Source organism: Marmota monax, unplaced genomic scaffold (assembly GCF_021218885.2).
Source record: "Marmota monax isolate L192 unplaced genomic scaffold, Marmota_monax_Labrador192_F-V1.1 WCK01_AAM20220418_F8-fsc00059, whole genome shotgun sequence".
NCBI lineage: Eukaryota > Metazoa > Chordata > Mammalia > Rodentia > Sciuridae > Marmota > Marmota monax.
In genome coordinates this window covers 135,869-160,222 of record NW_026693595.1, presented here as the reverse complement: position 1 = coordinate 160,222, position 24,354 = coordinate 135,869, and the positions used below count along the sequence as shown (strand labels likewise).

Below are 24,354 nucleotides of genomic sequence, written 5' to 3'. Positions count from 1 at the left end.
TGAAGCACATATATCCAAGTAACTTTTATTTATTTATTTATTTTAAAATTTTTTTCTTAGTCATAGATGGATACAATATCTTTATTTTTATGTGGTGCTGAGATTCGAACCCAGTGCCTCACACATGCAAGGTAAGTGATCTACCACTGAGCTACAACCCCAGTCCAACTTTTATTATTTATAATTTATAAGCCATTAACTGAGACAGAGTCCAAGGCTCTGTATGGCTAAGTCAGTTAATGGTCATCTTTCTCCAGCATACTTTTTAGGATCATGGTCTTCTTCAATGGCTTTGTAATCCATCTAGCCTGCTACTATAAAACTAATGATAAAGACAAGGAGAACCCCAAAGATGTTTACTAGTGGATAGAAGAATTAAGAGTTGTAGAAAAAAGGTTCAAGATCACTACCAGCATGCAATTTCATAGACAGAAACTAAACATAAAACAGCAAGTCCTACCTACAAAAGTTAGAAATTTATTGAAGTTAGATGATATTGTAGTTTGGGGTCCTTTGAGTGCTCCCCCAGGCTTTTCCCATCTGATCATGCAATTTGGTGATACAACGAAATATAACATTTTAATTATGATATGGAAGAACAATTTACATAGACATATTCCCAAATTTAAAACTTGAACTTTTTTCTTAGTAGTTCTTAGGCTTATTTTTCAAGGTCCAATAGAAATTTGGTTTAATTATCGTACCTGTGTTTTTCATTATAGCATAAACGTAGTTTTACCTGCAAACTTCCTTGGATGGATTAGGCAACACCATGACTGAATGTAAACAATATGTTTGAGTAACAGGGAAATGTGTTGTTCATGATTTACTACCTAATATTAGAATAGGATTCAGTTACAATATGAATTTTATTTCTAAACTTTCTTCAGTAGATTTTTTTTTCATTGCTGTTTAGCAATTAAATTCTCATACTTCTAATTTTTCAGCAACACCCTTTCCCTTTTCTTGGATTGTAGAAAACCAATATTAAGTTGTCGAGATACTTAAAGATGCCTTTTTGGAGTAAATTCTGGAAGTTCTTGCAACTTTAAATTTATGATGGTTGATAAAACAATGGAATTTTGTGGCTACTGTACATCTGGCTTCTTACTAATAGTAAAGTAGCAAAATACCTCATTAGGGCTTTATCCTTTGCTAAGTATCTTCGCCTCTATTAGTTTCTCCATACAGATATTCTGAAGTAGGTTTCTTTTTTTTTTTTTTCCAACCAAAAAGTCTTTACCTTTTAGTCTTCAAAAAACCAAACTCATAGGGCTGGGGCTATAGCTCAGTGGCAGAGCACTTGCCTTGCACGTGTGAGGCACTGGGTTCGATCCTCAGCACTACATAAAAATAAACAAATAAAATAAAGGCATTCTGTCCATCTACAACTACAAAAAAAGGAACTGAATTAATTTGTTCTTTTTCCAAGAAAATTATGACTACTTTAGAAATTTGGTCATACAATATATCTTGAAAGTATTTCCCTTTAATGGGAAAAATTATTCTTAGAGAACCTAAACATTAAAAGATTTAAAAAATATATATTTTAAAAATACTCAAGATTTTTAAAAATCTATTATAAAACAAAATGGAATCTAGTATAAGTCAAGGAAAATCATTCATCCTTCAGGTCCCTCTCCTTCAGGAACCAACATTGTTATATTCTTTCCATTAAGCAAAATCTTATCAGATTTAGTAATCCTTTTTCCTTCTGATGTCAAACTCAGTGACATCTTACAGCACCATATTGACAGTTAATCCTAGAAGAGTTCCATCAATTTCCTTATCATTCATCACAATATGAATTCTTGATCCTATACACTTGTCCACAAACTCTAGTGGCAGCAGGTGCATTATACTTGTGCTATACACTTGCTTTGTATACTTGTCTGTAAGCTCTAGTGGCAGTAGGCAGTGTTAGCCAGAAGTGGCCAGCATCCTGTAGTGGCTAAGCCAGAAGTGGCCAGCATCGTGTAGTAGATTTCTAATGTAAACCAAATGCAAGAGAAGCAATGCAGTGCTTCTGACCTCCACCACTGAGTGAGGTCAGTTAGAAAGGCCAGGTTCCAGTTCTGTGTGACTTTGGAGAAATCCTTAACATCTCCACTTCATTATCTTTAAGACCTTTAAAAAGACCTTATAAAGGCCCTTCAAATATAAGATTGTATAAAAATAATTAATCAATTCATGTAAAATAAAATTTTACACTTTTTTTTTTTTTTTGCCAGTCATTCTACTTGCAAAGATAAAACTTGAACTTTTAGTTTTGAAACCCTGGTGACTATGCTCAAAATTTAGTAATATGGGGCTGGGATATAGCTTAGTTGATAGGGTGCTTGTCTCACATGCACACAGCCCTGGGTTCAATGCTCAGCACTACAAAAAAAAAATAGTAATATGATACAGAAAGTTACAGAAGTCATTGTTATTTGACATGCAGAGAAGTTCAAGGTACACTCATATCTGAAATAGGTAAGAAGGTGATCGATCACTCATCTCCAAATCTCACATCTAGTGCTCCTGTGATCTCAGGCCTTTAGGGCTATTATAAACCTCAGAAATGGGGTTGAAAGAGCTCTAATTTTTACTTAATTTAGGTCAGTGTTGGGCTAGGCCCCAAAATGGCTGTAGTTAGGTTACCTAGCTGAGACTTCCGGCAAGCTGTTATGTTTCTAATGTGCAGCTAGGGCTAGAAACCAACTATGTAATGGTAAGTCAAGGCCAGAAACACTCTGATTCAGCTTTTATACTCAAGGTCATAAACATTAACTTATGAGCAGGAGTCCTGCTCCCCTCCACCCCCATGTAACCTGTTGGCAGTGTGCCTTCTTTGATTTGCATATATAAAAAGGGCCTATGGGAAAGACTCAGGGTGATCTGGGCTAATGGGGGTAAAAATGGGGACTGAAGCTGAAGCTGCAGACTGTGGCCATCGCTAAATAAAACACATCTACTATACTAACTGCATTTTGCATCTTCTTCTACCTGCCAACCCTGAATTTGTTTCCTGGGTCTGAAGCTCGCAGGATGTGTGTGTGGCTGCGGGTGTGTGGAGGGGGTGCAGCGAGTATCCAGGAAGCACTCAGTATTCCTTTGAGGGACTCCGCAGTTTCTGGACTGGCTGACTTTTTGTATCTGTGAGAAACCTGTCATTCTTTGGAATGAAAGGCGGCTCCCAAAAACAACAGGGGGAAAAAAAAAAGTGCCAATTGTTCTAATTGCAGTTATAGGAAAGGGGGCGTGGCATTCCATTCCCGAGTTAACTTTCGATCACTACACCCAGCCCCCATTTGCAGCTAGGGAGCTTAAGATATCTCCAGGGCTGATGGCGCGTTCTCGCCGGGGCATGGAGGACAGGAAGGGACAGTATAACCGTCCAAATACCCAGCTGGCCGAACCCTCCCAACCTGTAATGAGTGGGGGTATTGCTCCCTGACCTACCTCCTTGGGAAACCTTTGGCCTAACAGAGAAGTGGCTGGAATTAGCCCACGCTTTACTTAGGGGCAGCTCCTTCAGCTCAAATGGCGGCGGGTGGGGAGTCTATCATTTCCTCAGACTGGGAAGGAGCGTTCCTGCCTGGCGGTGAGAAGCGCGGTGCTGAGTCCAGCCGGAGTGGCAGGTCCGCTCCCAAGACTGCAGGTCCGGAAGGGGTAGGAAAAGTCCTGTAGACCTAGCATTTGTTCTGTTGCTAGGCAATGCGGAGGAGGCGGGGCCCACGGAAGACCAGCCCGGTTTGGCCCCAATGGGGCACGCGCCGGACTGGCGGCCGCGCAGCCGCCCTTCCGCTTGGAGAGGCGCGCTCAGATCTACACCACGCCCCGCCCCCACCCACAAGCCCGAGCTGCGCAAGCGCGGTGAGAGCAGCCGCCTTCGCCCTTGCCGGGCTCGCGCTGGGGCTGAGCATCAGGCTGGCGGTAGAGGCGCTGCATTCGGAGCCGTCCCGGAGCCGGTGAACTGGGCGGTCTCGAGGGCGGGGCACTGGGAGAAGAGGGTGGCCGCTGTGCCTTGCGCAGCCGAGGAAGATGGTATTCGAGTCGGTGGTCGTGGACGTGTTGAACCGGTTCTTGGGGGACTATGTGGTGAACCTGGACACGTCCCAGCTCTCTTTGGGCATCTGGAAAGGTAAGGAGGCCGCCGCCAACATCCGTCTCGCTTGCCTCCGGGGCCCTCGCTGCCTGCACCGGGTGGTGCCTTCTTGGGGCCTCGGGCTTTTGGCTAGCCCTGCGCTGCCACCTGCCGCCGTCCGCCTAGCCGTTCAAGTTACGTAAAGAGGGCGGCGGTTCCCGGGCCTCAGCTCGTGAGTTACTTTTGGGGGAGGGTCATGAGTGCAGGGTGAAAGACTGCCAGTTTTTGGAGCTGAGGGCACTGGTAGTGGGCTCCATGGGTTCAGGTTCCGGGGGAGGCGCCCATTTTTTGGGCCCTTGTCCAGCGCGTTTGGCTAGGGAAAGCCACCACATGCTTCTGAGTTTGGTCTCATCACTGTCATTTTCCCCTTGGGTTATGACGAAGGCTCCAGAGAGCCCACGGGAATGTTGCACGCTGCTTCGCACGTGAAGGCAAGGCACTGTGACCAAATACGCCCTCCTACTTCCTCTCCCAGCCTCGCTTGTTTGGCTCAACGCCTGGGTTTTCCTTCTATCAGCCTGGGCTCCGGGCTGGTAACTAACAGGAAAGTCCTGAATAGAACAACAACAAAAATTTGTTTTTTGTACCGAGTATTAAACCCAGGGGCGCTTAACCACTGAGCTATATCCCTAGCCCATTTTATTTTTTTATTTTTTTTTTCTTTTGAGATACTGTCTCGCTAAGTTGCTTAGGGCCTTGCTAAATTGCTGAGGCTGAACTTGGGATACTCCTGCCTCAACTTCCCCAGCAGCTGGGGTTACAGACGGGTGTGGCTCAGCGGTAGGGTGCTCGCCTGTCATGTATGAACCACTGGGTTCAGTTCCCAGTAATGCAAAAAGAGATGAAAGTGCTAAGTCAGAATAACTCTTTAGGCCGTTCTTGTGTGTTCAGTGATAGCTTGACCAAGAAGAATGTGGCATTGGCAGTGAATTACGGACTTAAAAAACAAAAACAACAAAACCTAAATGGTCTGGGCATCATGTCAGACCTACAGAAGATAGGAAAGAACATGCATGCATCTGCACTGTATGGTGAAGGACTAAAGCTTTATTTTGTGTGTGTCTACTGTGGTGCTGTACCTTATCTAGAGCCTCATTTTTAGTTCTTCCATCTGTTCTGTGTTATACCCTTTCTTATTTTAAAAATGTATTAGAAATTAGATTCCTTTTTGAATTGAATTTCTGAGGCCAAAATTAAGGCTAATTATTTGTGTGAATAGTATATTGTTTTAAAAGTACTTTGTTCTCAGACATACCCACACTTCCAGCCTTCTAAAATACTTGTTTGAGTCTTCTTGTTCATGGAATAATATAAACAAGTACTTTAGTTTGACTGTTTTAAAAGTACTTTGTTCTCAGACCTACGCACACTTCTAGCCTTCTAAAATACTTGTTTGAGTCTTCTTGTTTATGGAATAATATAAACAAGTAATTTAGTTTGACTTTTTAAAAACCTCTGTAACTACTGATGTCATCTAATACCGTGATGGAGTGGACTACAAAAATCAAGGACTTAAATGTAAGCACAGCCTCTCTGATGAGTACCAGAAACTTGTAGATTGTTTGATTTGTGCTACTTCTCAGTTGCAAAGTGAAAGTAATAAAACCTGACTCCTCATTGTGCCTCAGAAAGAAGCCTTAGAAAACACTTAAGGTGTACTTTTTTGCAGGGATACAGGAATTGAACTCAGGGTCACTCAACCACTGAGCCACATCCCCAGCCCTATTTTGTTGTTGTTGTTGTTGTATTTTATTTAGAGACAGGGTTGCTTAGCACTTCGCTTTTGCTGAGGCTGGCTTTGAACTCTGGATTCTCCTTCCTCAGCCTCCCAAGCCTCTGGGATCACAGCACTGCACCTGGCATTAAGGTGTACTTTTATCTGTAGGGAAACAGTGTTTCTGCAGTTGATGAGAAGTTTTGTGTAGTGTGATTTATCAATAAATTTATTTATTTAAAACACTTGTGTACAAGTCTCTCTTGATGAATGGTAAGAAGCAGATATCATCACAATAATGATCTAGAAAAGTTCCATCAAGCTCCCCCAAATTCATTCTGCTGCTCCTTTGTAGTTGACCACTCCCAACCTCCTAGCAATTGCTGATCTATTTCTATCTCTATCATTTTGCCTTTTTCAGAGTGTCATATAAATGGAATTACAGGATTTGTAGTCTTTTGAGTCTGACTTCTTGATTTCACTTTTCTACACAAAATGCATTTGAGAGTCATCCATGTGTTGTATACATAAGTATTTCATTCCTGTACTTGTGAATGTTGTTTATTCTCTAAATGAACTACAAATATTTATATTTTTGACAGTTGAAGTATATTCCTATTTTGGCAGTTACAAGTAAAACTGCAGTAACATTCATTTACAGGTTTTTGTGTAAACATAAATTGTTGTTTCTCTTGAGTAAATACCTAAGAGAGTAGGATTGTGTGGTCATATGGTAACTTTATGAGAAACTACATATTTCAGGCATAAAGAAGAATGAAATGATGGCATTTGCCAGTCCCCAAAAAACCAAAGGCCAAATGTTCTCTCCAATATGTGGATGCTAACACATAATAGAGGGGGAAAGAAGAATAGAAGTTCATTGGATTAGACAAAGGAGGATGAGAACAGGAAAGACAGTAGAATGAATTGAACATAACTTGCCTATGTTCACATATGAATGTGAAACTCCATATCATGTACAACCTCAAGAATGGGATTCAAATTAGAATAAGTTATATTCCATGTATGTATAGTATGTTAAAATATACTCTACTGTCATATATATTTAAAAAGAACAAATAATAAATAAAAAAACTCCACACTATGATTTGGATATAGTATGAATGTATCCCCCAAAGGTGTTGGAAGCTTGGTCCCCAGTGTGGTGATGTTAAGAGGTTCTGGGATCTTTTAGAGCTAGGGCCTAGTGGGAAGTCGATACTTGTTCCTCACTTTGGCTTCCTGTCCCCCTGTGTGATCTCTTTCTTGCATGTGTTCCTGCCATTGTGAGTCCATCTACCACAAGATGCTGTAGCCAGGGGGACCCTCACCATAGCACTGTGCTTTTTTGAATTTCAGCCTCTAAGATTGTGGGCTAATTATACTACTACTACTATTACTACTACTACTACTACTACTACTACTACTACTACTCCTACTCCCCTCTTCCTCCTCCTCCTCCTCCTCCTCCTCCTCCTCCTCCCCCCCTCCCTCCCTTCCTCCCTCCCTTCCTCCCTCCCTTCTTCTTTTTTAGTAAGTGCCCAGCCTGAGATATTTCATTGTAATAACAACAATAGCAAAGTATTAATGCTATATGAAATTGCTTTTTGAAGTTTCTGTATCATTTGCAATCTCATCAATATAATATCAGGATTTAATTTCACTATATCCTCAAAAGCACTGGTATTTTTTATATGAATATTTTGCCTATATTATTGCTCCTTTGTATTTGCAGTTATAACATTTAAGCAGTGCCCTCTTCTTTTTAAAAATTTTTTTTGGGGGGGACTTATACATAAATGGCTTCTTTGGGATATATTTAATCTGCACATAGCATAATTTGGTCTATTTCTTTCCTTTATATTTTTCTTTTCTCCTCTCCCTTTCCCTAATCCCCAGCCTTTATTCTACTGCTCTCCCTTCTATTTTCATGAGATCCTCTTCCTTTTTCTGTCTTCCACATATGAGGGAATACATATGACTCTTGACTTTCTGAGTCTAGTGGCTACTGTCACTTTGATATGTTCAGTTTTGTTCATTTCCTGCAAATGACAATTTTATTCTTCTTTATGCCTGAGTGAAACTCCATTGTGTATGTATGCCACATTTTCTTTATCCATTATCTTCTGATGAATACCTAGGCTGGTTCCATAAATGGCCCTTGTGCAATGTTATGCATGTATCACTATAGGGTGCATACCAAGAAGTGCAATAGCTGGGTCATACGGTGGTTCTATTCCTCATCTTTTGAGGAACCTCCTTATTGATTTTCAGTTGTTTTATTAATTTGCAACTAAGTGTTTAACAGTGTTTAAATGTACCTTTTTCACCATATCCACTTCAGCATTTTTTATTACTTGTGTTGTTGATGATTGCCATTCTAACTGGAATGAGATGAAATGTGTTAATTTGCCCATTTATTGATTAGATTATTTGTTTTTTGGTGTTAAGTTTTTGAGTTCTTTATATATTTTAGATATTCTGTCAGAAGAATAACTGGCAAGGATTTTTCTCCTATTCTGTAGGCTCTCCATGATCTTAATAGTTTCCTTTGCTGTGCAGTTTTTTGTTGTTTGTTTGTTTTAATTTGATGCCATTCATTTGTTAATTCTTGGTTTTATTTACTGAACTTTAAGAGTCTTATTGAGGAAGGCAATGCCTGCACCTGTATATTAAGAGTGTTGACTCTGTTTTCTTCTAGCATTTATAGAATTTCTGGTCTAAATCCTAGGTCTTTGATCCATTTTAAGTTGACTTGTGCAGGGTGAGAGATAGGGATTTTGTTTCTTTTTTTTTTTTTATATATGGGTAAACAGTTTTACCAGCACCATTTGTTAAAAGACTGTCTTTTCCCCAAATATGTTTTTGGCACCTTTGTCAAAGATCAGGTGTCTGTGGAATTTTTTGTCTTCTCTTCTATTGTTCTTCATGTCTGTTTTTATGCCAATTCCTTGCTGTTTTTATTACTATAGGTCTATAGTATAATTCGAAGTCAGGGATAGTGGTACCTCCAGCTTTGCTTTTATTGCTCAAAATAGCCTTGACTATTCTGAGCCTTTTATTCTTCCATATGAATTTTAGAAGTTTTCTTCTGGTTCTATGAAGGATGTCATTGGTATTTTGATTGAGATTGCATTGATCTGTGTATCACTTTTCATAATATGACCATTTAATAATATTAATTCTGCTTATCCAAGAACATTGGAGGTCTTTTTATTTTCCAAAGTCTTCTTCATTTTTTCTTCAATGTTCTATAATTTTCATTGTAAAGGTCTTTTCCTTCCCAGGTTAGATTTATTTCTGGGTATCTTATTATTATTATTATTATTATTAAAAAATAATAAGACTATTGTGAATGGAATTGTTTTATTGATTTCTTTTTCAGTGGATTTACCATTGGTATATGGAAAAGCTGTTGGTTTTTGTATATTGGTTTTGTATCCTGCTACTTTGCTGAATGTATTTATCAGCTCTAGAAGTCTCCTGATAGAGTCGTCGTGTAGTGTGTGTGTCGTCCCCCCCACTCCCCACCCCCGTCGATCTTCTAAGTATAGGAACATGTCAAGGACATCCTGTCTTGTTCCTGATTTTAGAGGAAATGCTTTCAGTTTTTCTCTATTCAATGTGATGTTGGCTTTGGGTTTGTCACATATAGCCTTTATGATGTTGAGGTAGGTTCCTTCTATCCTTAATTTCTTTGGTATTTTTAGCATGAATGGATGCTGGATTTTGCTAAAGGCTTTTCCTGTATCTACTGAGATGACAACATGATTTTTGTTCTTAATTCTACTTATGTGGTAAGTTACATTAATTGATTTGTTTATGTTAAATCATCCTGTCAATCCTGGAATTAAAGCAAAATTGAAGTATAGTCTTCTTAATATGTTGAATATAACTTGCTAACATTTTATTAAGGATTTTTGCATCTGTGTTCATCAGGGATACTGGTGTGTAGTTTTCTTTCCTTGTTGTGTCCTTTCCTGATTTTGGTATCAGGGTGATACTGGCTTCATAGGATGATTTGGGGAATATTCCCTCCTTTTCTCTTTCATGGAATACATTGAGGAACACTAACATTAGTTCTTTAAATGTGTTAGAATTCAGGTGAGAATCCATCTGGTTTTAAGTTGGGAGACTTCATTTCTTGGTTGGGAGACTTCATTACTGCTTTAATTTCATTGCTTTTTATTGGTTGGTTTAGGTTTTATTTTCTTGATTCAATTTTGATAAGTTGTATGTATCCAGAAATTTGTCCATATTTTTAAATTTTTGGAATATAAGTTTTCAAAGTAGCCCCTAATGATGCTCTGGATTTCAGAAATGTGTGAAGATGTCCTTTTTAATCTCTAATTTTATTAGTTTGGGTCTTTCTTTGGGTTACTTTTTAAGGGAACATTTAAGGCAAAAGTGTTAGAAATTCAAAAAGGCAGTTAAAGTGTCTTGTGTAATAATTATTACTTTCAGCACAGAAAAACCTGAATTTCATAGCCTTTTCTTAATTTAGTCTTTCTTCTCTTCTTTTTTTTCTCCAAATTTACACTACTTGGACAACTATAATTTTTGTTGTTGTTATGCCTGACATCTTTATGTAACATAGTTATTGCTCTTTAACTGGTGTGCATATCCTGTTTTTGAAATGTTAATCTCCAGTTTTCTCTTTGTGTACAGTACAGTAGCCATTTACTGCATACCTCCATTCTGCTAGGGACTATATAGGAAAAAATGAAGATTCAGTCAGGACCTTTTTCCTAATTTTAAGAGGTCATTATTCTGAAATAGGAATATACTAGGGAACCAGACAAATGGTTCTTGCAGTTCAGGGGTAATTAATTACCAATTCTAATTCTTGAAGTATTATTATTGTTACTATTTTTATTTTTCCAGTGTTGGGGACCAAACTCAGGACCTTGTGCATGTGAGGCAAGCACTTTACCACTGAGCTACATCCCCATCCCTTAAGTAATCGTTTTAAAATTTTTATTTACTTATTTATTTTTACCATGTTCTAAGTTCTTTCATAGAACTTTTATGAAAAGTATTCAAGTATGAATCCGTGTTATCAGATTTTCTTACCCTATGTCCATTTACATACCTATCCACTATCTAGATCCTGCTACATATATGTTAAACAGGTATTTGAGGTATAATTGACATAGTAAAATACATACTATTTTTTTTTCAAAGGCACTTTTTAAAGTCTACAATTTGGTAAGTGTTGGCATGTGTATGCAATTGGAATACGTCATCACAATTAAGATAATGAACATATCAGTCATGCTCCAAAGTTTCTTGTGTCACTTTGTCATCCTTTCTTTTAAGCCCCCTTTCCTTTCTCATGTTTCTTGTCCACTGATCAGCCACTGATCTGCTTTCTGTCACTATTAGTTTGAGTTTTCCAAAGTATCTTTATCTGGTTTTGGTATTGGGATAATTCTGGCCTCATAGAATGAATGAGGAAGTGTTCCCTCTGCTTATGTTTTCTGGAAGAGATTATAAGTGATTAGTATTTTTTCCTTAAATGTTTGGTAGAACATCATTGAAACTGTCTTGGTCTGGTGCTTTAAGTTTGAAAGACTTTGAATTATTGAATTATTCAGTTATTCATTTTTTTAAACAGACATGTCTGTTCAGGTAACTTTTCTTTGTATGAGTTTTGTACAGTGTATCTCTGAAGGAATTGCTATATTTCATCTATGTTACAAAATTTGTGAGCATGTTTATAATACTCATTTATTATGCTTTTAAAATCCATGGGATCAGTAGTGATCTCTTTTTCCATTTCTGATGTTAGTAAAGTTTTTTTTTCCTTTCTTCCTTAGTTAATTTGGCTGGAAGGTCATCAATTTTATTGATGTTTCAAGGAACCTATTTTTGATTTTATTGATTTTTTTTTCTTATTGTAATTTCATTGATTTCTACTTTAATTTTTGTTTTGCTTACATTGGATTTTATTCTATTATAGATTGCTAAGGTGAAAGCTTAGATTATTTTTGAAAATATATATAATTGTGATAAATTTCCTTCTGAGCTCTTCTTTTGTTGAACCCCACAATTTTTGATAAGTTGGATTTTCATTTGACACAAAATATTTTAAAATTTCTTTTATGACTTATTTGAATTAGGTGTTATTCAGAACTAGGATTCTGAAATATTTTGGGATTTTTCAGTTTTCTTCCATTTATTGTTTTCTAGTTTAATTTCATTAAGTTCTAAGTAACATCTGTTCTTTTTTTATTTGTTATAACATACTTTAAGGATCTGAATATAGTCTGTCATTTTGAATATTTCATTTGAGTTTTAGAAGAATGTGTATTCTGTTTTTGAACAAAATGTTCTATAAATGTCAGTTCCAGTTGATAGTACTGTCTAGTTCAACTGTGTCCTTAAACTGATTTTCTGTATGCCGAATCCATCCTTGACTGATACTAGCTATTGAAGTCTTTAACTATAATAGTGGGTTTATCTATCTAGGCTTGTAATTCTGTCAGTTTTGTGTTATGTATTTTGACTCTGTTGTTAGGTTCATGTACTTTAAAGAATGTTTTGTCTTCTTGGAGATTTGTCCCCTTTGCTATCATGTAATATTCCTGTTATTAGTATAGCTGCGCTGGCCTTTTTTGATTTGTGTTAGAATATCTTTTGCTATCTCTTTATTTTTAATCTGTATCTTTATATTTAAAGTGAATTTATTGTACATGACATATTTGGGTTTTGTTTATTTATTCTCTCAATTTCTGTTTAATGTGTTCAGACCATTCACATTTTAGTGTAGTTGGATTAATGGGTTTATATCTGTGTAAAACCTGAAATTGTATTTTATCTTTGTCCCCAGTTCCTATTACAGACCTTCTAAAATTCTTGGAATTCCTTTTGATAGGAGTGTCTTTTGTTAATTATGAGCAATGTTAATAACATCTGAGTTATTCTAATGAAGCAACATAGGAGATTCTCAGGATGAGGTCAGGTCATCAGAAAGACCAAATGGTTAAAAGATTAAAGAATTGGAACTTTTAGCCCCACAAACCAACTTCTAGGAAAGGAGTGGGTCTGGAGATAAAACTGTAAAAACCTTTAATGAGATTTGATGAGCTTCTGCTTCTCTGAGCACAAGAAGTTGATGGGAATGTAGCATACCCAGAGAGGGTGTGGATGCCCTGTGTCCATATACCTTGTCCTGTTCATCTCTTTGTATCCTTTTTAATCCTTTATAATAAACCAGTGAGTTTTGTAAACCATCCCAGCAAATTATTGACCCAAAGGAGAGAGGTTTGGGGAACACTGTCAGTGGATCAGAAGCACAGGTCACAACCTGGAACTTGTGATTAGTGTTGAAGTGAGGGACATTCTCATGAGACTGAGCCCCTAACCTGTGGAATCTGACACCATCTCTAGTTGCTGTTAGAATCCAAATAAATACATTGAAGGGGATAACTAGTTGATGTTCATTGGAGAATTGCTTGATGTGTTGGGCGGGGAAGGGAGGCACCATACATCTAGTCATAGATTCTGTGTTGAGTGTGAGAGGAAAAACCATTTAAAAAAAAATCATATTTGTAGTTGTTTTCTGCCTGTTGTATGTACATATACGCACCTACCTACCTACCTTTTTTTCTTTCTTAAAAATCCTTTTCTCTTTTTCTACCTTCTCTGGTTTTAATCCAGCATTTTATATGATTTCAATTTTCCGCTCTCCTAGCATATCAATTTTACTTCTTTAAAATTTGTCTTGGAGTTTGTAGTATTCAGTAGTGTACATTCAGATAAAGCTGTATTGCTTTGTGGATAATGGAAGTGTTTTAGAGCAGAGTATTCTTATTACTTCCTTCCGATTCTGATAACATTGTTGTCATTACTTTTACTTTTTCTGTAAAGTATAACCTTCCCATGCATTGTTTCTATTAATATTTTGGACAATTTTCCATTAGAACATTTTAAAATTAGGAAAATAAAAGATTTGATTTTACCCTCATTTCTTGTTTCTTTAATGCTTATTTAATGCTTATTTATTAAAATATTTTGAGTATATTTCTTATCCATTTCCCTTTTTTCTGAAGAATTCCTTTTTTAACAGTTCTTCTAAGGGAGATCTGTTGGCAACAAATCCCATCAGTTTTTGTTCATCTAGAAAAGTCTTTCTCTTTCCTTGCTCTGGCTTCCCTGCCATTATTTAAAAACAAAAAGTTACATAATATACACATAACATTTATGGTCTTAACCATTTAAGTGTATTTCAGTGTCATTAATTAAATTCAGATTATTTGGCAACCATCACCACCACTCATCTCTAGGACTCTTCTTTTACAAAAGTAAAACACTGTATCCATTAAAGCAATAACTACTCACTCTTTACTTTCCTCAGACCTGGTAACCATCATTCTACTTTCGGTCTCTGAATTTAAACATTCTAGTACCTCTAGGTAAGAAGAATCATACAGTATTTGCCCTTGCCCTTTGTGACTGTCTTCTTTATCAAAAAATGTTCTCAAGTTCATCTATGTTGCGAATGTCAGAATTTTGGTCATTTTTAAAGGCTGTATTAATATCCCATTGTATATGATACATTTTGTTTGTTTATTTATTGGTGGACATTTGAGTTGCTTCCATCTTTTGGCTGTTGTAAGTATTGTTATGAACATGAGTATTTTTCTTTGAGTTTGAGTCTTAGTTTTCAGAGCTTTTGGGTAAATACCCCAAAGTAGAATTAGAATGGCTGGATCATATGGTAATTCTGTTAATTTTTTAAGGAACTACCCTTCCACTTTTCATAGCAGTTGCACCATTTTGCATTCCCATTGACATCATACAAAGATTGCAGTTTCTCCTCATCCTAACTGACTACACTTTTTAAAATGGTAGCTGTTCTAATGGATATTAGGCACTGTGTCATTGTAGTTTTCATTTATATTTCTCTAATGAAATATAATGTTGAATATCTTTATTTTTAATTGATTTCTTTTAGTTACGAGTGACAATAGAGTATATTTGACATATTTATGTAAACATGGAGTAATCTTATTCTAATTAGATCCCAGTTTTGTGGTTTGTTGAAATAATTTTTTGGGCTTTTTGACCATTTGTGTATCTTCGTTGGAGAAATGTCCCTAAATCCTGTGCTTATCTTTTAATCAGTTTTTGTTGTTGAGTTATAGGGATGCTTAGGAAATCTATCCTGATATTGGACCCCTATCAAATATATGATTTGCAAATATTTCCCTCTATCATGTGTTGTCTTTTTAATGTTGAAAATGTCTTATTAGGCACAAAAGTTTTTAATTTTAAAGTCCATTTCACCTTTGTTTTTCTTTTGGTGCCTGTGCGTTTAGTGTCATGTCTTAAAAAAGCATATCAAAATAGAATGCCTTGGAACTTCCCTCTCTGCTTTATTCTAAGAAGTTTATACTTAGGTCTTAATATTTAGGTCTTGGGTACATTTCAAGTTAATTTTTGTATGTGGTTTAATATAAAGGTTCAACTTTATTCTTTTGTTTGTAGATATCCAGTTTCTCTAATAACTGTTTTTTTGGGGGGTATTGAGAATTGAACTGGGGGCACTCGACCACTGAGCCACATCCCCAACCCTATTTTGTATTTTATTTAGGGACAGGGTCTCACTGAGTTGCTTGGCACCTTGCTTTTACTGAGACTGGCTTTGAACTCGTGATCCTCCTGCCTCAGCCTCCTGAACCTCTGGGATTACAGGCATGCACCATTGTGCCCAGCTTTCCAACTGTTTTGAAAGGACAATCACTGATGTTAAAAATAATTTGACAATAGGGCTGAAGGTTTAGCTCAGTGGTAGAGCACTTGCCTAGCATGTTCAGGACCCTGGGTTCAAACCCCCAGTACCAGGAAAAAAATTTTTGACAATAAACTAGAGGGCTTATTTGTGGATATTGTATTCTCTTCCATTGGCCTGTGTATCTGTGCCACACTGCTTTGATTAATGTGGGTTTTAGTAAATTCTAAAATCAAAAAGTGGAGATCCCTCTATCCAAAATTATTTAGGCTATTCAGGATTCCTTGAAATTCCGTGTGAATTTAAAGGTGGATTTTTCTGTTTTCTCCAAAAATGTTTGTATTTTGTACAGATTGTGTTGAATCTGTAGATTGCTTGGGTAGTAGAAAAATTTTAATAATATTAAGTCTTCCCATTCTGTGAACATGGAGTGTCTTTCCATTTACTTATGTCATCTTAGTTTTCAATGTACAAGTTAGCCTTCTTGGATAAGTGTTTTCCTAAGTATTTTTTATTATTTTTGATGCTATTGTAAATGGAATATTCAGCAACATTGCTGAATATGTTTAGTCTAATAATATGGTTTTTTCAGACATTTCAAGTTTTCTACATATAAGATCATGCCATCTATTAATAGAGATAATATAATATATTCCTTTTCAGTTTGAATGTTCTTTGTTTCTTTTCCTTACCAAATTGCTCTACCAGGCCTTCAAGTGCTGTATTGATGAAGTGGTAAAGGCAGGCATTGTATTCTATTCTTTTTTTTAATTGGTTGTTCAAAACATTACAAAGCTCTTGACATATTTCATACATTTGATTCAAATGGGTTATGAACTCCCATTTTTACCCCGTATACAGATTGCATTCTATTCTTACTCCTAATCTTTGAGAAGATTTCAGTCTTTTCACTGTTGAGTATGATGATACCTGTGACTTTCTCATATATGCCTTTGTTATTTTGAGCTAGTTTCCTCTTATTTCTATTTTGTTGGATGTTTTTTTTTTTAACATGAAAGTATGCTGAATTATTTCAGATCCTTTTCTGCATTAATTGAGATCATGCATTGTTTCTTTATTTCATTAAAAGTGGTGTATTATATTGATTTGTATATGTTGGATCATTCTTGCATTCTGGGAATAAATCCTCCTGGATCATATTATATCCTTTTACATGCTATTGAATTTTATTTACTAGTATTTTGTTAAAGATTTCACATCAGTATTCATCAGGGATATTGTTCTATAGTTTCCTTTTCTTTTTTTATATATTTTTTTTGAGTTGTAGTTAGACGCAGTATCTTTATTTTATTTTTAAATGGTGCTGAGGATTGAACCCAATAAGTGCTAGGTGAGCACTCTACCGCTGAACCACAATCTCAGCCCCCATAGTTTCCTTTTCTTATACTGTCTTTATTTGGCTTCATAGACAATTTTGGGTAATGCTGGCTTCATAGACAATTTCAAAGGTATTCCTTTCTTTTAAATTTTTTTTTGGAAAAATTTGAGAGGGATTGGTGTTAATTCTAATTTAATTCTTAATTTTCTAGAATCTACCAACAAAACATCTGGTCCTTGTCTTGTGTTGTTTTGAGGGAGGTTTTGATTATTTATTTAATCTTCTTAATTCTTGTAGGTCTGTTCTGATGAACTATTTTATCATGATTCATTCTCAGTTTATTTTGTGTTTCTAGGAATTTTATTCATATCATCTAGGTCATCATTTGCTGGTGTATCATTGTTCAGAGTACTTTGTTAAAATCCTTATTTGTATAAAATTGGTAGTGGTATTTCTTTCATTTCTAATTTTAGCTCTTTGACTTTAAAAATATTTTGATAGTCAATCTGGTTAAAGGCTTATCGGTTTTGTTGATTTTTCTCTATTTCTTTTTAGTCTTTTGTGCTTATTTCTGCCTTAATATTTATTATTTTCTGCTAGGTTTAGGTTATTTTTCTTTTTCCTTTTTTTCTCTTTTTTAAGGTATAAATTTAGGTTATTAATTTGGAATACTTTTTAGGTCTTTTTTTCTTGGTATTGGGGATTGAACCCAGGGCCTTGCCCATAACTGAGTTAGTGCTCTGTCACTGAGTCCTACCCCCATCCCTCCTATTTTATTTTATTTTGAGACAGGGTCTCACCAAGTTGCCCCAGCTGACCTCAAATTTTGCAATCCCCCTTCCTTGACTTCACCACCAAGCTCAGCTTTTCTTTTTTAATATAAGCATTTACATATATAAATTTCTCTCCGAACACTTCTTTCACTGTTTTCCATTAATTATGGTATATTGCTTTCATTTTTCTCAAGGTATATTTTAATTTCTCTGGTGATTTTTTTTTTTCTTTGACCCATTGCTTGTTTAATTTTTATTTATCTGTGGATTGTTCTGTTTTCTTCTGTTTATTCCTAGGTCAATTCCATTGTTCTCAGAAAAGATGTCTGTGTTATTTAAATCTTCTGAAATTTTTTGACACTTGTTTTGTGACCTTACATATATTCTATCCTGGAGAATGCTCCATGTTCATTTTAACTTGAATTGTGTACAAAAAAATGAGGAAAAAATATGTATTTGTTTGTTTTTTGGGTGGAGTGTTATGTGTAGGTTTGTTTGTTCCAATTGCCCAATAGTGTTGTTTGGGTTTTCTCTTTATTAATTTGTCTGTTTTTTGTATTCTATGGTAGTCTCCTATTATTATTGCAGTGCTTTTTGCCCCTCAGTTCTGTCAATGTTTGTTTCATATGTGTGTTTAGTTTTCTGTTGCTGTGATGAAATACATGAGAAAACCAGGTTAAGGAAGATGTGTATTTTGGCTCATAGTTTTTGCTCATAGTTGACTGGCTCTGTTGTTTTGGGCCTAAGGTGAGGCAGAAACATCAGGGCAAAGGAAAGCGGCTCACCTCAGCTAGGAAGGAGAGAGAAAGAAAGGAAGGGGGAGAGAGAGAGGGAAAGAATGAGTCAGTCTAGGGACAGAAATAATACATTTCAAAGGCACACCCCCAGTGACTCATCTCTTCCTATTAGGCTGTATAAGTCTAAAGTTTTTACCATCTCCTAATAGCACCACCTGCTGGGGACCTAGCTTTCAATACAGGAGCCTTTGGCACATTTTGGCGATTTCATGTTTATTTGTTGCATATATGTTTGTCATAGTTATGTCTTCTTTGTTAAGTACCCCGTTTATCATTATATCTTTTCCTTTGTTTCTCAGTTAAGAGGTTTTGAATTAAAGTTTATATGTCTGATTATATCTAGCATAGATATCCCTGCTCTTTTGAGATTTCTTTTCCTATCTTTTTGCTTTTAACCTATGTGTGTTCTTAGCATATTATTGGATCCTATTTTGTTTTAATCCATTCTGCCATTATTTATTTATTTATTTTTGGTTAGGGAGTTAAACATTTATATTTAAAGTAATTACAGATAAGAAAGGACTTAGTATTGTCTTTTTTGGTACTCACTTTCTATACGCTTGAAAGTTTATTTTTGTCTCTCATTTGCACCTTATGGCTTTTTTGTGTTCAGTTGATTTTTTTTTTTTGTAGGGACATGTTTTTATCCTCCCCCTTTTTTTTGTGTATATTCTATAGATATTTTCTTTGTGGTAACCATGGTAATTGCATATCCTGATGTTATAACACTGTATTTTAAATAAGTACCAATTTAACTTGAATTGTGTACAAAAACAACTTTACAGGTGCATCCCCCCTTGATCTATATTTTGATTAGTGAGACAAATTACATCTTATGTCGTATACTCATTAACATAGACTTATAATTATTTTTTTGTACTTTTGTCATATAAAACATAATATAAAGTGGAGATGAAGATCAACATTATAAGACTGCTGGATCTTATATTTGTCCTTGTTTGACTTTCCTGGAGAAATTTATGCTTTTCATGTGATGTTTGTTTATTATCTGGTATCCTTTCTTTTCAACTTGAAGGATTTCCTTTAGAATTTTTTATAGGGTAGGTTTAATGGAAATCAACTTGCTCAGCTTTTGTTTATCTGGGAATATATTAATTTCTCTTTTATTTTTGAAAGAGTTTAAGTGGATATAATCTTTGTTAAAATTGTTTCCCAGTATTTTAAATATGTTATCTCATTGACTTTTGATTGCAAAGTTTCTGCTGAGAAGTTTAATAATCTTTAGGTTTATCCTATCTGGAATTTCTTGAGATTCTTGGATTTGTATATTCATGTCTTCCTTAAATGTGGGAAGTTTTTGTATGTTATTTCTTCAAAGAGCTCTCTGCTCTTTCTCTCTCATCTCTGAGACTTCCATGACACATAAAATGATCCATTTGATAGTGTCCTGTTAGTCCTTAGGCTCTATTTACTTTTCTTCTTTTTTGCTCCTCTACAATTTCAGATGACTGATCTTCAAGACAGTGATTGTTTCTTCTGCCTGTTTAAATCTACTATTAATATTTCTGTAGCAAATTTTTCCATCTGATTATTATACTTTTCAGCTCTAGAATTTATATTTGGTTCTTTTTTTTAAATATTTCTAACTCTGTAGATATTCTTTGTTTATAGTTTCCCAGATTTCCTTAAGTTCTGTATCCTGTGTTTCTTCAGTTCTTTGATCATAATTGAAAGTTGTTTTAAAGTCATTTTTCTAGTAAATCCTGAGCCTGTTTCTTTAATGTTGGTTTCTTGAAGTTTTTTCACCTTAGAATGGACCATGTTTTTGTGTTTCTTTGTATGCATCTTTGTATGTATTATTTATCTTTTCTTAAAAATTGGGTATTTGAAAAGAGAGCTGCCTCTTAGTCTGCAGACTGGCTCTGTACTTAAGAGACCTTCATGAGGAAGCCCTGAATGAAGGCCTAAGGTTTTCTCAGCCTTCTTTTTGGCATGCATTATCCCTTGGCTTATGTTTGTGTTTGTTTTTTTTTTTTCCCCCTCAGTTCCCCCAGATATGCAGCTGCTTGCTTGCCTGCAAGCAGCCAGGGGTCTTGCCAAGTTGCTGAAGCTGGGTTCAAACTTGTGATTCTCTTGCTGCAACCTCCTGAGTTGCTGGGATTACCACTATACCAGGTTACAACTGCTTTTAATATGACTTAAATTTTTAAATATACCTCACCTACTTCTTTGTGCCATATGTATTCTTTTTGTATTTATTTATACTTAATCTCTTGGATCTCAGTTTTACAGGCTATAGTTCGGTGTAGCTCTTATGAGTTATGGTGTCTACCACTGGTTTTCTTGGCTTTTAACCTGATATCCAAACTATAATTTCTTTTCCTGAGCTCTGAGTCATCTAATACAGAAACCATTCCTTTCAGTAGTCCCCAGAGAGGTCAGAACTTGGTGTTCTCTGAGCTTCCTGGATCTATGGTGTTTGTATCATTAATTTTGGAAATTTCGCAGCTATTATTACTCAAACTATATCATATTACATATAATATGTATGTAATGTTATCTCTCCTTTTTTTCCCCTCTGGAAAAATAATAATCATCTGGCAGTTCTATTATGTTAATTTAAATTTTTTTCATTTTGTATTTGAATTTGAAAATTTTTATATTTAAATATCTGTGTGCTCACTGATTTTACATTTTTATAATTTCTTTCCAGACTGTTCATTGCCCATATAAATACAACTTGCTTTTTGCTTATTGATCTTGTATTATGCTACTTTGGTGGATTTATATTGTTTGTATTATTCTGATTAAATTATTTGTATACATTAATGTTAGGCTACAATTGCAGAGGTAAAAAAATTTCAATAAGTTTTGATTAAACATACCATCTTAGGTCATGCAGAAGAATGAAGGTAAGCTAGTTAAAAAAAAAAAGGTAGATTTTATTTTCTGTTTATGTACTTTTTTTGTGATTGTTCTTCCCTAGTATTATATTCAAGAATGAAACATACTTAACCTTTTAAAATGAAAAAGTTTTGAACATTTTAAGTTTATTTTTGTAATAATTTTTTTTTTTTCTTTTTTTAGGAGATGTGGCCCTCAAGAATCTTGAAGTCAAAGAAAATGCCCTGGTAGGTATTAACTATAAAAATTTTTAATGTTAGTGCATTTGATGTATTCTTCCTAATACAGCTTGCCATTCTAAATTATGTAAGTTTGAAAAAAATTTTTGGAAGTTATTTTTAAAATGTGAATTGTGTAAAACAAAGATTCAATTTCATTAAAAGCACAAACTGATATTGTGGCTCAGTGGTAGAATGCTTACCTAGTATGGGCAAGGCCCTGGTTTCAGACCCCAACATTGCCATAAATACATACATACTTGCATACATAAAAATTTATATTTTATTTATTCCCATACTGTTTTATTTTAGTGTTTCATTTGTCTTCTAGTTTTCACTTAATTTTTTTTTTAGTTGTAGATGGACACAATACCTTCATTTTATTTATTTATTTTTATGTGGTGCTGAGGATCGAACCCAGGATCTCACACATGCTAGGTGAGCGCTCTACCACTGAGCCACAATTGCAGCCCCCCCCTCAGTTTTCACTTTTTTAAAATACCATTTTAATATGTTCAGTTCAGTGGCATGGCTTATATTCACAATTTCTTGCAGCCTTCATAGTACTATTTCCACAACTTTTCCATCCCCAGGAGAAACTATAGCCATTAAATAGTAACGTCTATTCCCTCTCCCCACAGACCCTGGGACTCTTTATACATTGCAAACTGAAGCTCTGTATTCATTAAAAAGTAGTTTCCTAATCCCCTCTCACCACCCTGATACATTTGCCTATTCTAAATATAAATGGAATTATGTGGTATTTGTCCAGTTATGTCTAGCTTATTTCACTTACAAAGTGTCTTTATGGTTCATCATGTTGTAGCATGTATCAGACTCTCATTCCTTGTTATGGCTGAATAATATTTGTGTGGTGTGTGTGTGTGTGTGTGTGTGTGTGTGTGTACATATACATACGGATCGTATCCATTCAGCTATTGATGAACACATGGGTTGTTTCTGCCTTTTGGCTCTTGTGAATAATGCTACAATGATATTTGTGTACATGTGTTCATTCCAGATGCTGTTTTCAACTTCTTTGAGTATTTATTTAGGAGTAAAATTGCTGGGTCATATGAAAATTTTTATTTATATTTATATATATTTTAGAGACCACCCAGGTTTTTTTCTTCATAGTAGTTGTACCATTTTCCATTCCCTCCGGCAGTGCACAGGATTTTAATTTCTCCAAATCCTTGTTGAGTGCCTTGATGTATGCCTGCAACACAGAAGGCTAAGGCAGGAGGTTTGCAAGTTCTAAGCCAGTCTCAGAAATTTAGCAAGACTCTCAGCAACTTATTGAGACCCTGTCTCAAAAGTAAAAAAGACAGGAGAAATAGTTCAGTGGTATTAGGTTCAATCACCAGAACCAAAAAAAAAAAAAAAAAAAGAATTTCTTCGTATCCTTTAAATCTTCTAGCATTTGTTATTTCTGCTTTTATTTGATAATAGCCATTCCAATAGATGTGAAGTGATATCTTATTATTTTGATTAGTATCAATTTAAATTAGTAATGACTAATGATATTGAACCTCTTTTCATGTGCTTATTACCATTTGTGTATGTTTGTAGAAATGTCTGTCCAAGTCCTTTATCGTTTTTTAATCAGGTTTTTGTTGTTGTTGTTGCTGTGGTTGTTAAGTTTTTGGCAATCTATCTATTCTGCATATTGACCCTTAACAGATATTTTACCTCTTTCCAATGGTTACCTTAACATTCTATTGACAGTATCCTTTGGTGTTCAAAAGTTTTTAATTTGATAAAGGTCAGTTCATCTGTTTTTTAAATTATGTGTGCTTTTGTTGTCTTATCCAGGAAATCATTGCCAAATCTAATGTCATGAAGATTTTTCCTTATATTTTCCTCTAAGACGTTTATAGTGTTAGCTTTTACATTTAGTTCTTTAATCCATTTTGAGTTAATTTTTTGTATGGCATAAGACATATTTTTGCAACTAGGTATACAATTTTCCTAACACCATTTATTATAAAGGCTGTTCTTTCTGACATTGAATGGGGAGAAATGTTTTGAAACTTTTTTTTTTTTTTTTGCAAAATGTTTCTAGAAGCACAAACAGACAGTGAGCTTTCTCACTTAAAAAAAAATAATACAAAAGTGTTAATTATCTGGTATGGGTAGCTTTTTTGGGCAGCAGGAATGTGGACCCTTATACTACTTATTATGAAAAGAGAAGCCTCCATTAATTTTATTGACTTGAATAATATTTTAATTATATATTTGTAAATTTAAGTAAGTATTGAAGATAATGTGCAGGTAATTCAGATACCCTTTAAGCAATTATTGGGAGAAAAAAGTAGTTTTTGTTTTGAACTTTATATTTATTAATGCTTTACATATTTTTTTTTTCTTGGTAGAGTCAACTGGATGTGCCCTTTAAAGTTAAAGTTGGTCATATTGGTAAGCTGTATTAGTGGAATGCCCTTCTTGCCCTGTAATGATATATTTTAAATATTTCTGAGCACTGCTGAAAATAAAGTTATCATGTATTCTTGTTTAGGTAGGGTTTAGTTGTATGGCTTAAAAATATTGTGAGATTTATGTACTCTTGCCCAGTACTTGATACCTTCATAATTTAGAAATGACACATTCTAGTAGGTTTTAAAATTGAGTTGGGGGCCACCAGGTACCTTAAGTGTCTTTGTTTTCTAGGTTTCTGAGTAATCACTGTTGCTGTATTCTGATTAGTACTGGATGTATGATGTGAGGATGAGGGTTTGGATCATCCATGTACTGTCACCAGGAACCAATCTGAAAACTTGTTT

At 35.2% G+C, this 24,354-nt stretch overlaps 2 protein-coding genes across 2 annotated transcripts in view; one reads left to right on the top strand and one right to left on the bottom strand.

The window, feature by feature from the left end:
- Positions 1–456: 456 nt before the first annotated feature.
- LOC124102949 (U6 snRNA-associated Sm-like protein LSm5) lies at positions 457–3,865 on the bottom strand. The gene is given in 2 exon segments (XM_046459404.2): positions 457–1,716; positions 1,718–3,865. Coding segments are annotated over 2 exon segments (234 nt in total). The 5' UTR covers positions 1,858–3,865; the 3' UTR covers positions 457–1,622.
- Positions 3,866–3,886: 21 nt separating this feature from the next.
- The window catches only part of Vps13a (vacuolar protein sorting 13 homolog A), a gene marked incomplete at its 3' end in the record, with an annotated part of 156,256 nt that continues 135,788 nt past the window's right edge, over positions 3,887–24,354 (top strand). Inside the window, 3 exon segments of the mRNA XM_046459403.2 lie at positions 3,887–4,126; positions 21,537–21,580; positions 23,947–23,989. Coding sequence (XP_046315359.1) covers positions 4,027–4,126; positions 21,537–21,580; positions 23,947–23,989 — 187 coding nt within the window.